Source organism: Sceloporus undulatus, chromosome 5 (assembly GCF_019175285.1).
Source record: "Sceloporus undulatus isolate JIND9_A2432 ecotype Alabama chromosome 5, SceUnd_v1.1, whole genome shotgun sequence".
Taxonomy (NCBI): Eukaryota; Metazoa; Chordata; class Lepidosauria; order Squamata; family Phrynosomatidae; genus Sceloporus; species Sceloporus undulatus.
Window position 1 is genome coordinate 173,222,598 of NC_056526.1, and position 12,039 is coordinate 173,234,636.

Sequence of the window (12,039 nt, forward strand, 5' to 3'; positions counted from 1 at the left end):
CCTCCTAATGTTGAGGTGGAATCTCTTTTCCTGTAGCTTGCATCCATTGCTCCGCATTCTAGTCTCTGGAGCAGCAGAAAACAAGCTTCCTCCTGCCTCAATATGACATCTCTTCAAATAATAATAATAATTAATAATAATTTGTTTTATTTATATACCGCTATTCCAAAGATCATAGCGGTGAACAGCAAGTAAGCTAATTAGCAAGTAAGCTAATTTGCCCCCAACAGTCTGGGTACTCATTTTAGCGACCTCGGAAGGATGCAAGCCTGAGTCGAGCTTGGGCCCTTTTGCTGGTCTTGAACTCGCAACCTTGTGGTTTCGAGTGAATGGCTGCAGTACAGGCATTTAACCACTGCGCCACCAGGGCTCCATGCGCCACCAGGGCTATTTAAACAGGGCTATCATATCACCTCTTAACCTTCTCTTCTCCAGGCTAAACATTCCCAGCTCGCTAAGTTGTTGCTCATAGGACATGGTTTCCAGCCCCTGTACCATTTTTAGTCGCCCTCCTTTGGACATGCTCATTTCTCAATATCCTTTTGAAATTGTGGTGCTCAGAACTGGACGCAATATTTCAGGTGGGGCCTGACCAGAGCATAATAGAGTGGCACTATTACTTCTCTTGATCTAGACCAGGGGTCGGCAACCTCTGGCCCGCGGGCCGGATGTGGTCCGCGGAGGCCTTTGGTCCGGCCCCCGGCTGCTGCTGCCGCTGCCACCGCCAATTGTGGCTTTTCACCGCTCTGGGCGCCGCCATTTTTTGCCCAAAATGGCAGCGAGGTCGCGCGGGACTTCGCCGCTATTTTGGGCGAAAAAATGGAAGCGCCCAGAGGCAAAAGGTTGTGCGAGACTTCGGCCTCCAGGAGGCCCGATGCCGTCACCGGGGCCCTCCAAGAGGCCCGCTGCTGCTGCTGGAGCCCTCTTGGAGGGCCCCAGAAACAGCAAAAGGGCCAGCAAACAGGAGGAGGCCTCCAGCGCTGGCGGCCCCTGACGGCTCTTTTGCTGGCCTCTGACGGGGCCTGGGGCCCCTTCAGGGGCCAGCAAAGAGGGGGAGGCCTCCAGTGCTGGCGGCCCCCGCTGGCTCTTTTCTGGCCTCTGACAGGGCCTGGGGCCACGTCAGGGGCCGGCAAAGAGGAGGAGGCCTGGCCCCCGGAGGGTGGAAGCTCCAACCCCGGCATGCGGCTCCGCCCCCGGAGGGTTGAAGCTCCACCCCGGCACGCAGCTCCGCCCCTGGAGGGTGGAAGCTCCACCCCCGGCTTCGGCCCCCCAGTTGTCGGAGGGACAGCAACCTGGCCCCCGGCTCAAAAAAAGGTTGCCTACCCCTGATCTAGACACTATACTTCTATTGATGCAGCCTAAAATCGCATTGGCCTTGTTAGCTGCCACATCACATTGTTGACTCATCTTCAACTTGTGGTGTACTTGTACTCCTGGATACCTTTCACATGTTGTCTTGTTCAGCCAAGTGTCCCCCATCCTATATCTGTGCATTTAATTTTTCCACCCTAAGTGCAGTACCTTACATTTCTCCCTGTTGAAGTTTATTTTGTTAGCTGTGGCCCAACTTTCTAGTCTATTCAGGTCATTTTGAATTTTGATCCTGTCCTCTGGGGTGTTAGCTACTCCTCCTAATTTGGTGTCACCTGCAAATTTGATAAGTATGCTCCCAATCCTGTCATCCAAGTCATTGATAAAGATATTGAATAGCACTGGGCCCACGACAGACCCCTGTGGGACCCCACTGGTCACTTCTCTCCAGGGTGAAAAAGAGCCATTGTTGAGCAGCCTTTGGGTTCACCCAGTCAACCAATTACAAATCCATGTAACAGTTACATTGTCTAGCCCACATTTCACTGGCTTGTTTACAAGAATGCCATGGGGAACCCTGTCAAAAGCCTTGCTGAAATCAAGATATACTATATCTACAGCATTCCCTTCATCTAACAAGCTGGTAGTTTTATCAACCATCTATATACCATCTATAGGTTATATATAATTTATATCTATAGGTTATATAGAGTTAGGTTGGGCTAGGAAGTAAGAAGAGGAAATTGAAAACTTGAGTGAGCGTTCTGAACTCCTTCTCATGGCCAGATAGAAGGTGAGAGGCACATGTGACCCCACGGCTTCTTCTTGTAATACCAAAACCATAGTTTAGTACAAGGTGTGAAGCCTCCAGTCCTCCAGATATTACTGGCAATATCCCAGACCCCTGGCCATGCTGTATGGATCAGATAGCAACTGCAGTTAAAGACATCTGGAGGGAAACAGGTTCTGGTTTAGTGCCATGTCGAATGAGGGCCCTATGACATCACATGCAGAGTGGAGTGGCAGAGACCAGGATCTTGTCTGATGATAGCGAAAAGTAAGCCAGAGTTAGGCGAGTCAAATATTCAAAGTACAAATAAATAAGATTGTGGATAAAACTGTTTAAAACAAAATGTGAAACAATGACAAATGTGAGGTTTGGTCAAGGACATCACAACACATTTTATTTTCTAAGGTAGATCAGAACCGACCATTGTCCTACCTTTCCCCACATTATCAGAAAAGCATGCATGATAATAAATTCACAAGGTACTGCTCACTTCTGACACTTCAAATCTACTCACTTAAAAGACTGTTCCCTCTGCTTTTGGTAGATCCTGGCCCTGGGTAAGATTAATGAAGCCAGATTCTAATTAAACAGCTACATGATGCATAAACAGATACATAATTACACAGAAACATTCTGCTCTCATACAGATGCACATTTAATAATAATAATAATAATAATAATAATAATAATAATAATAGGATTTATTTATATGCTGCCCAATCATGGGAAATCCAGGCGGCTTACTACAGAGGGGATAATACAAGGCAATAACATTTCTGTGCAATTTTTTCCTGCATTACTCCCCCTGATGATTATCAGTTTGTCCATTAAAAAACAACTAAACTTGCCAAATGAGTAGTTCATTCATTAATTTTCTTCATCATTTTCCTTATTTTTAAAAATGAGGAGTCTTTACAGTTTTAAGCAAAGCAAATTAAATGTGCTGACTCATGTTTCTTTAAGAATTATTTGCATTTCAGTCAGCTATTTTTTTTAAAAAAATAATCAAGTTCTAAACATGAAAACATCACCAAAAATCCCTTCTTTAATATTTTTCCTTTCAGCTTCTTCTTTCAACAACTTTATTACAATGCATTACAAAATAATTGTCAAATTAATGAGGCGACACTGTAACAGTTTGCATCACTTGCTATCAACAGTGAAAATGCTCTTCCAAGCAAGAAAGAAATAGGGCTTTTTAATGAAAACATTATCACCATAAGGGTTCTGTGGTTCAAAGAACTACAGATCCAATAGTAAATATGAGAGGGAATGAAATAAGCAGAGCCTTCCAAACTTTACACACATCTGTTTCCAAATTAAGCTTTCAATCCCCATGCACAAGCCTAAATAACTCTGTGCATAAGCTGAAACTTGCTGAACTTTTCACATAATTCAAGGGGGGCTTGCAAACACCAAACGTCTGATATCCTGTCCAACATTTTTCTTAACAACAACAGACAAGTCAGATGAAATCTTTTAGCTCGGCACCCTTTCCGGAGTATATTGTACAAGGTTTTCTGTTCTTACCCTTGGTGTGTATGGAGAGCAGCATGAGCAAGGAAACCTGAAGCTGCCAGTTTGGTTCCTCCAGCCAGTTCATTGCAGCAGCAGCAACAAGCAGCTGCCTCTCTGATTTGCTTGTGGTTTTAAAATCTCCTGTTTCTTTCCCCTTCCTTATTTCACAGGGAGCCTACTTGCTCCCGCCTCTCAGGAGCCTGGATGAATCTCTCTTGCAAAGCCTGGAGAAGAAGAGAAGGGGAAAGACAAGCTGGTTAGGAACTGGTTCTGTCACCCCAGAGTCCTCAACTGATCACCCTCGTGGGGAGGACAACAAAAGGGCACTGAGAGGCTCCCAAGCTGGACTGGATTCCTTAGACAGGAGCATGGAGTGATTGCTGCCCACACAGGGAATTTGTGTAAACTTAGAAGTTGCAGCCAGAGAGAGAGAGAGAAAGACAAGGAGAGAGAGACAGAAAGAGAAATCCCAGTTATCCTTTTCTCTTGCACACTCCTGTGCACAAAGCAAAGCCATGATATTCTGGAGGATCTAATTGGATGCACATAAAATTATTCTGCCAAGCATTACCATGAACACAAATGTCCCCCTGTCACCACAGCTGCAATTTCTGACATTTGGATTATTTTACTGCTTATTCTTTGCGCAGAACAATAGAATGTTGTACAGCTTGAGGATTATATAATTGCATTACCATGTTATTTGTTTGTTTAAGTTTATTTGGCTTTTCATTTCAGCCTATTCCTAAGCACCTAAGGATCCAGGGACAGGGGAGAAGGTAGCATTCATAAATCCTTGCTCCCTGTGTAGTCTCCACTTCCCTGCAGTGGGTCAGAATGGGCTCTATCAATAGGCAGTCTTTCAAAGGCATTCACAAGTTATTATTACTATTAAGCTTTATTTATATAGTGCAGTAGATTTGAGCAGCACCGTACATTACATACAAACAATAAAATAGATATGAGTAAACCTGCCCCTGGCATACAATGCAAGAAATAGTAGCATAATACACATAAATATTACATAACAAGTGGTAAATCATTACTAATATTTTTTTAAGTGTTGAGAGTTATTTTTTAAATGCCTCAGTCTCTCTCGTCTTCTTCCACTTCCCTTTGTCCTCAGCTTGCTTCAGTTGCTGCAAACTGAATTCAAAGTGCAAAAGTAGATTGCACACATGAGATAATGTTCAAAACTGCCCAGCTTCTTCAGATTCAGTTCAATCTGTTCTGGCCTAAAAATAAGTTCACCCAAAATATTCATCCTTAAACTGGCCACTCTTGCCATTGCTTCTGGTGTCGTGGAAACAGAACCAGACCTAGACGGCTTACTATCTGTCCTTGGAAATAGGACAAGGCCCAGGCACCTATCCTTCACCCTTACAAGCCATCTTGCTCATTCCACCATTCCACAAAGGACTGCTGTAACCCTCTTGCAGTAACAGTGTCCCAAGCTTACTGCGTAATGGACAAAAGCCCCTGGGATTCTGATTATTATTCTTGTTCTTTACTAAGTTTTTTAAGGGTCTAACAAATTTATACTATTGCATACCCTCCAACTTTTCCAATTTGGCAGCGACAGTCCTGATTAATTTTCTGTAATCCCATTTTTAGTTGTTTTTAAAATGCCCCAGTTTCTCTCTCCTCCTTCCACTTCCCTTTGTCCTCAGCTTGCTTCAGTTGCTGCAAACTAAATTCAATGTACAAAAGTAGATTGCACTCATGAGATAATGTTCAAAACTTCCCAGTATTTCTAGAGAAGGGTTCCATTTTAGCTACTGGAATGGAGTTTATATTCTATTATAGAATATATAAAGAGGTTATAAAATACTGTATTTTTAAAAAAGTCAAAACAAAACAACCTCCCTCATATTTAGGGTTGCCATTTCCCAGTAACAACTGTGACTTGCACGGTTTCTGAGGGAGTGGCACGGTCACGTCCCGGTTCCCTCTTTCTCCCAGGTGGGCGGGGCTCCAGGCTCCTGAGTTTTGCCTGGCCCTGCCTCACCTCCTTGCTGCCTTGCGTGCCTGGCGCGCTCTCTCTCCAACAATATTCCTTGGAGGAGCAGAGGCTCAAACTCCTCCAATTGGCCAGCCTGAAGAAGAGGAGGAGTTTGAGCCTCTGCTCCTCCAATGAGGTTGGAGCGCGCGCAAGGCAGCAAGGAGGTGAGGAAGACGGGTGGCTGCCTGGCCCCTGGACGGAGCCCAAGAGAGGAAGGAAGCCTTCCCATGGCGAGGCTCCCCTCCCTTCTTGGGCTCCGAAGGCCAGGCGCCCCCTGGACGGAGCCCAAAAGAGGAAGGAAGCCTTCCCATGGCGAGGCTCCCCTCCCTTCTTGGGCTCCGGCTGCTGGAGGGGGGGGTTAGGAAGGATAGAGGGCTGGGGGGGTTGGGGCCTGTTCCTCTCTTCCTCTTCTTCCTCCTCATTTCCTCCTCTTCTTCCCCTCTTGTCTTCCTGCTCCTTCCTCTCTGCCTCCTCTTCTTCTTTCGCCTCCTCCTTCCCCTCTTCCTCCTCTTCTTCTTCCCCTCTTGTCTTCTTCCTCCTGCTTCCCCTCTTCCTCCTCTTCTTTCCCTCTTCCTCCTCTTCTTCTTCCTTCCTTTCTTGCATGTCCTCCACTTTTTTAAAAAAGTGTCCACCATTTGAAAATGTCCTACATTTGTCCCGGTGTATTTATTTATTTAAATTTTTAAAAATTATTTAATTATTTATTTTTTTGTCTGAGGGACAGCAACCCGGCCCCCGGCTCAAAAAGATTGCCTACCCCTGCCTTAAAGCAGACCTATCCTGGGGTTTGCTTGGCAAGGTTTGTTCAAAGGAGTTTTGCCATGGCTTTCTGTTGAGGAGGCTGAGAGAGTGTGACTTGCTTGAGCTTGAGGTCACCCAATAGGCAGAGAATCGAACCCTGGTCTCCAGAATCCTAGTCCTCCACACAAAGCTACATCCCAAACTTCTATCCAGGAAGAATGTCAAAATGTCCTCCATTTTGATCATGCCTAAGAAACATACATTTATATTAACATTTTTTAAAAAACCACCAATTTTTTCGTGTGTCCTCCATTTTCTTAAAAGTGTCGTACATTTGAAAATGTTGTCCTACATTTGTCCCACATTTGTCCCGGTTTGGAGGTCCTGACTTATGGCAACCCTACTCATATTATCCTTTCCAAATACTGGCTTCATGGGATCACTTAATGGCCACAATCCTACTAGGGCAAACCAATGGCCCACAGCTTGCACAGGCTGATTTTCCGGGTGTTTGCACAGTGCTCTGTTTTGTTTGGTGAGTAGATGTTACATTTTTGCTACAGTGTGTTCCACTTGTGCAAAACAGTATGGCAATCCAATGGAACTATGCTTGGATTTTGCGCCAAGTAATCAAAACACATTTAAAAATTCACAGCAAAACACAGCCAATTTCAGGAAAAGAATTATTATGTTAACATTTTTCATCCTCTGGTATAGTTCCTCTGTTGCCATAATTTTGCCATTTAGTTTTCATAAAACCTATCTGCCCAGTTTATGTACATTTATGGTGCTCTAATATTCTAAGCTGTCACAAGATCAGTAGCATCACTGGTGTGTGTGGGGGATGAACCACACCGGGTGATACTCAGAAGAGGGATGACACTCAGTTGAGCCCTTGTCCCCCATTGGCGCAGGAGGGGGGCAGGTGCACCCTTGCTGGCTGCTCCATCTCTGGGTTACACTTTCAGGTGAGAAAGGTCAGGAACCAGGAAGCAGAGGGGCATGTGCATGCCCTTTCCACAGCGGGTGACATTGCACAAGATTCTCTGGTGTGTAAATATGGCTGTCTATAGCCTGGTGTAGAAAAAATAAAATGCATGCAAGGAATCATTGGGAGACGCACTGCAATGCACTTATTGCTAATATTATAATGTCCCTAAAGAAATATGTGGTGCAAGTGCATTTGGAATACTGTGTGTAGCTCTGAGGCTCTATTACACTACATAAATGTAGCACTATAATGCCACTTTGACTGTCTGATGTAATCATGGGATGTGCAGTTTAGGGAGAGGTGTTTAGAATTCTCCTTCAGAGAGTTCACAACTCCATAGGAAGATTCCAAAGCAGAATCACAGCACTTTAATGTGTAGTATGAATGGGCCCCTAGTCATGGTATGAAAAATGTTACTTGAAAAAGAACAAAACAGGGAGACAAAATTATCAAGAAGCTGTAAAAAAAATCTGCTATGAGGAATGGAAACAAATGCTGGAACTCTTGTATTTATAAAAAAAAATAAGTTATGTAGTGAAATCTGATAGAATTACACATAGTGTAGAGCAGGGATGGGAAATGTGTGCCCTCCTAGATGATATCAGACTGAAACAACAACTTAAGGCAGCACAGCCAATAGTGAGAGATTATGGGAGATACAACACAACAACATCTGAACAGTTGTAATTCCTTGGATTGAGAAAGCTAAACTTTTATTCTCTCTCAGATAATACTGAAACCCAGGGTCATGCAATAACACCAAATGGTGGCCATTTCTGAATAGAAAAAGATAAAAGGAAATACTTCCTTGTACTGCACATAGATAAATAACTGGATTTACTACCACAAAATGTGGTGACATCAAGTAATTTAAACAGCCTTAACATAATAGATTAGAATAATTCAGAGAGCAGGTCTATCAATGGCCACCAGTCATGATAACTATAGCCTATCTCCCCTATCAGAGCCAGCATATCTCTGGTCAATGCCTGCTGTAGAACAATGGGAAGAGAGAGCTATTGTGCTCATGTACTGCTCAGGCACTCCCCTGACGCATCTCTTAATTGGGAAACAGGATGCCTGACTAGCTGGGCCTTTGGTCTGATCCTGCAGCCATTTTCTTAGAGACAGACAGATCCTCAACAAGGAAAACATCCTTAATTGACTAACCAGATGAAGAAAATGTATTAGGTTATCTATTCTTTTAACATTTCAAATACCTTTAATATTTAGAATACTCCAGTGATATCTAAAACTGACATCAACAGCAGTTTGAACATCGATTTCAATTAATCAGTTTCAGATATACGGTTGGCCCACACATTTGTGGCTTTGACTTTTGCGAATTTGATTATTCAAGGGTTTGATTAATATGTCCTCTCTGGGAATCTTTAGGTCATCCAGCATGACTCTTGCTAACCTCTGCCAAAAGCCACACTGGAGGACCTAGAGATTCCTAGGCAGAACTCTTCTGTAGGCATTTGTAAGTCCTCCAGCACAATTTCATGGTCAACTTTTGGCAGATCTTGAAAATTGCCCTGGAAGACCTAGAGATTCCTAGAGAGGCGTTCTATCAGATATTTAAGATTTTTCCACTTTCACATGGGTCCTGTGCCACTAACCCAGCGAATATGGAGAGTCCACTGTACATGCAGTCCTATGTATTTACATAGAGAAATCCTGTGTTTAACAGACCTTATGTCTATAGGAACCTGTTAGTATTTTACAAAACAATCCTATGCATCTTAATTACAAAGTAAGTCTCATGGTGTTCAGTGGTGACTTAATCTCCATTTGCAGCTATTTTTTCTTTTTTGTTATGTGCCTCTGAGCCATTTCTGACTTATGGGAATCCTAATGTGAACCTATCAGAGTTTTCCTGCCAGCATTTGCCCTTGCGTTCCTCTGAGGCTGAGAGAGTGTAACTTACCCAAGTTCACCCAGTGGGTTTTTGCATGCCTGAGTGGGGATTGAAACCCTGGTCTCCCAGTGTTCTAGTCCAAAACTGAAACCACTACACCTTGCTGGCTCTCTAGATGTAGTACTTCTAAATACATAGGAACGGTCATTTATTTCCTCATGTGCAATAAAACAGCATCATATATTGTTATACCAACATCACCTTTTTGAATCATAAAAGGACACTGAAGCCAAACTCAAAAAACAAAAAATTAATTGGATTCAAACAGTAGAGTATATGTTTTGCATGCAGAAGGTCTCAGGTTCAATCCAACGCTATCCCACACATCAGCTGCCAGGGATGTGTCCTTAACAAGAGATGTATCACAAGGAAACCACATAATAAAAAGTTATCCATATTACACCTCCAAGTTATATCTGCTGAACTAAGATATAGTGAAGTTCCAGCAACCACAGTGCATGGACTGGCCTTACAAAATCCACTGAAATAAAGTAAAATAGAAGATTAGGAAGAAAATACTTAAACAGTTGAAGGCTTTCATGGTCGGTATCCATAGTTTTTTTGTGGGTTAGCCCCAAAAACCCACAAAAAATACATAAACAGTTCTTATGTTATAGAAATACATGTGTGTACAGCTATATGTTCCCCAGGTTTGTTCTTACTTTCTGAACAGGTGTAATTTGGTATGTTCATAGCAGAAATCTATTTGCTCTGTATATTTTCAACAGATATGAAGTCCATCTCACAACATTTTTCCTGTCATAAAACTGATTCTATTACAATTCTTAATGTATCTTGAACATGTCTGCTTTGTTTCAAAGCCACTGAGTTTCAACTCCTGAGTGTTTTTCAACAGAACTTGCGTCATATGCAGAGCTTTCAAAAAGGTGGTTTTTATCAATCAGTGAACACCATCTTAGGAAAAAATATATGAAAGGAGCAATATGAACATGATGGCAGCTTATGCTTACTAAATCTACTTTCTGTCTGTTAAAGCTCAGCCTGTTGTAGTTAAAGATGCAAAACCATGATAAAATCCCACATGATTAGTCACAACATCATACAGCTGTAAGCTTCACACTTCTGGAGTTTCCATAACATGAAAAAAAGGTATGATCCCACTGAATAAGAGGTCCAGGGTATTTGAATCTATCCTTTATCTAAAATGAAAATAAAAGAGATGCAGACAATTGTGATACCAGTAAAGGCACACACAAACACACAAAGCACATACACAATTACCTTTACAACTGAGATAGCACAGATAATCTACTGAAGTGTTCTAAGTTTTTTGTCTTGTGTTCATAATGGTGCAATGACTTTGGAGATTATCATACCGCTGAAAAAATGTCTTACCTTTGCTGAATTCAAGCTTCATTCGGGCTGTACCCATATGGTGGTTTTGGGGGCAAAAGCCGTGTGATAACACCTTCTGGAGTTTCCGTAAAATGGAAGCCATGAGATAACACCAGGGTACAGCCCAAAGGAAGCTTTAATTTGGCAGAGGTAAGACACTTTATTCAGAGGTACAGTAATCTCCGAAATCAAGCTGTATACTCTATTTAAATAATTATCGTGGGGCCTTATATGTGGAAGCAAAACTGTGGTTTAAAAAATAGTAACGCATGAAACTACTGTGATTATGCAAAATTTGGAAGTACATCACTAGGCATTCAGAGCTTTCCATTAGATAAATAATTTAGCCTATAGTGCATTTTCTCACTGCATAAAGCTAACGTAAACATTATTAAATCCTGAAAAGAGAAAGAGGGCATTTTAATAAAAAAGCTTCAAGTTAATAAAAAAATATGAAAGGGGAAGAATCTCAGTTATTTTCACAGTTTGGGAAATGACATCATTTCTTCCATGCTTGTTAATCTTATCCATGCTGTAACTCTAGCTTTTGTTTTGTTTTTCAGATAAAATGTTACTCATTCTATTATGCACTTTCTTGTATCAGAAAGTCACTGAACCCATTAGGTAAAGTCAAAAATCAACAGAACTGCACAAAGGATAAAATAACTATTACAAGAAAATCTGCCTTGCTTTTTATTTCCGATTAAAAGCAACTGCATGATAATAAATTCTGAGTACACTGACAGACATAATTCTCATTTAAACAAAACAAGTTCCTTTTATATAATGTTTGAGAAAGAGAGAGAGAGAGAGATGAATGTATGAGTTCTGTGCATTTCAAAGAGAAATTAATTTGCTGGGAAATGAGCTGCTAAGAAATATCTGTAGACATATTTGGAAATATACTGTTCTCTCTCTGTGGCAGAATTTATAGGTGCTCAGTCCCACTATGATATTTCAATGATATCACAACACATGCACGGATACTTTAATTACTACATTAAAAAAACTAAACGGATTGAATAAAATGTAAATGTATATATTTTATTTTGCTGGCCTGTCAAATAGTTTAGTTGACAGATGCAAAACTGTAATGCCATTTCCTGGTCTTGCATACAGGTTCTTGAAAGAGAAAGGACAAACTAAATGGGGTAGGCATGTGGGGCAAAAGGGGAGAAAGTGCCAATGTAAAATTCTGTGTGTTTGGCATCTTGTTTTAAGTAGCTTGCATATGAACTGGCTCATTGATTATTTAAATTGTTTTAACTGTTTTAATAGTTTATGATATTTTATTATGGTATAGTTGGGGGGAGTGATATAATGTGTTCTAATATATGCTGTATTTTATATTGTACTTTATTTGTTATTGTAAGCTGCCTAGATCTCACGGGAGAGGAAGCATATAAATG

General features: G+C 41.7%; 1 protein-coding gene across 6 annotated transcripts in view; it reads right to left on the reverse strand.

Annotated features, from left to right (window-relative positions):
• BMPR1B (bone morphogenetic protein receptor type 1B) overlaps window positions 1–12,039 on the reverse strand; it is a 272,876-nt gene that overhangs the window by 95,185 nt on the left and 165,652 nt on the right. For 5 of the 6 annotated variants that reach the window (XM_042467528.1, XM_042467527.1, XM_042467531.1 and 2 more), the window contains one exon: window positions 3,632–3,843. In XM_042467528.1, coding sequence (XP_042323462.1) covers window positions 3,632–3,704 — 73 coding nt within the window. In that variant the 5' untranslated portion in view covers window positions 3,705–3,843. Of the gene's footprint in view, window positions 1–3,631; window positions 3,844–5,481; window positions 5,614–12,039 lie in introns of those variants that run through there. The other variant, XM_042467530.1, reaches the window with a different exon arrangement.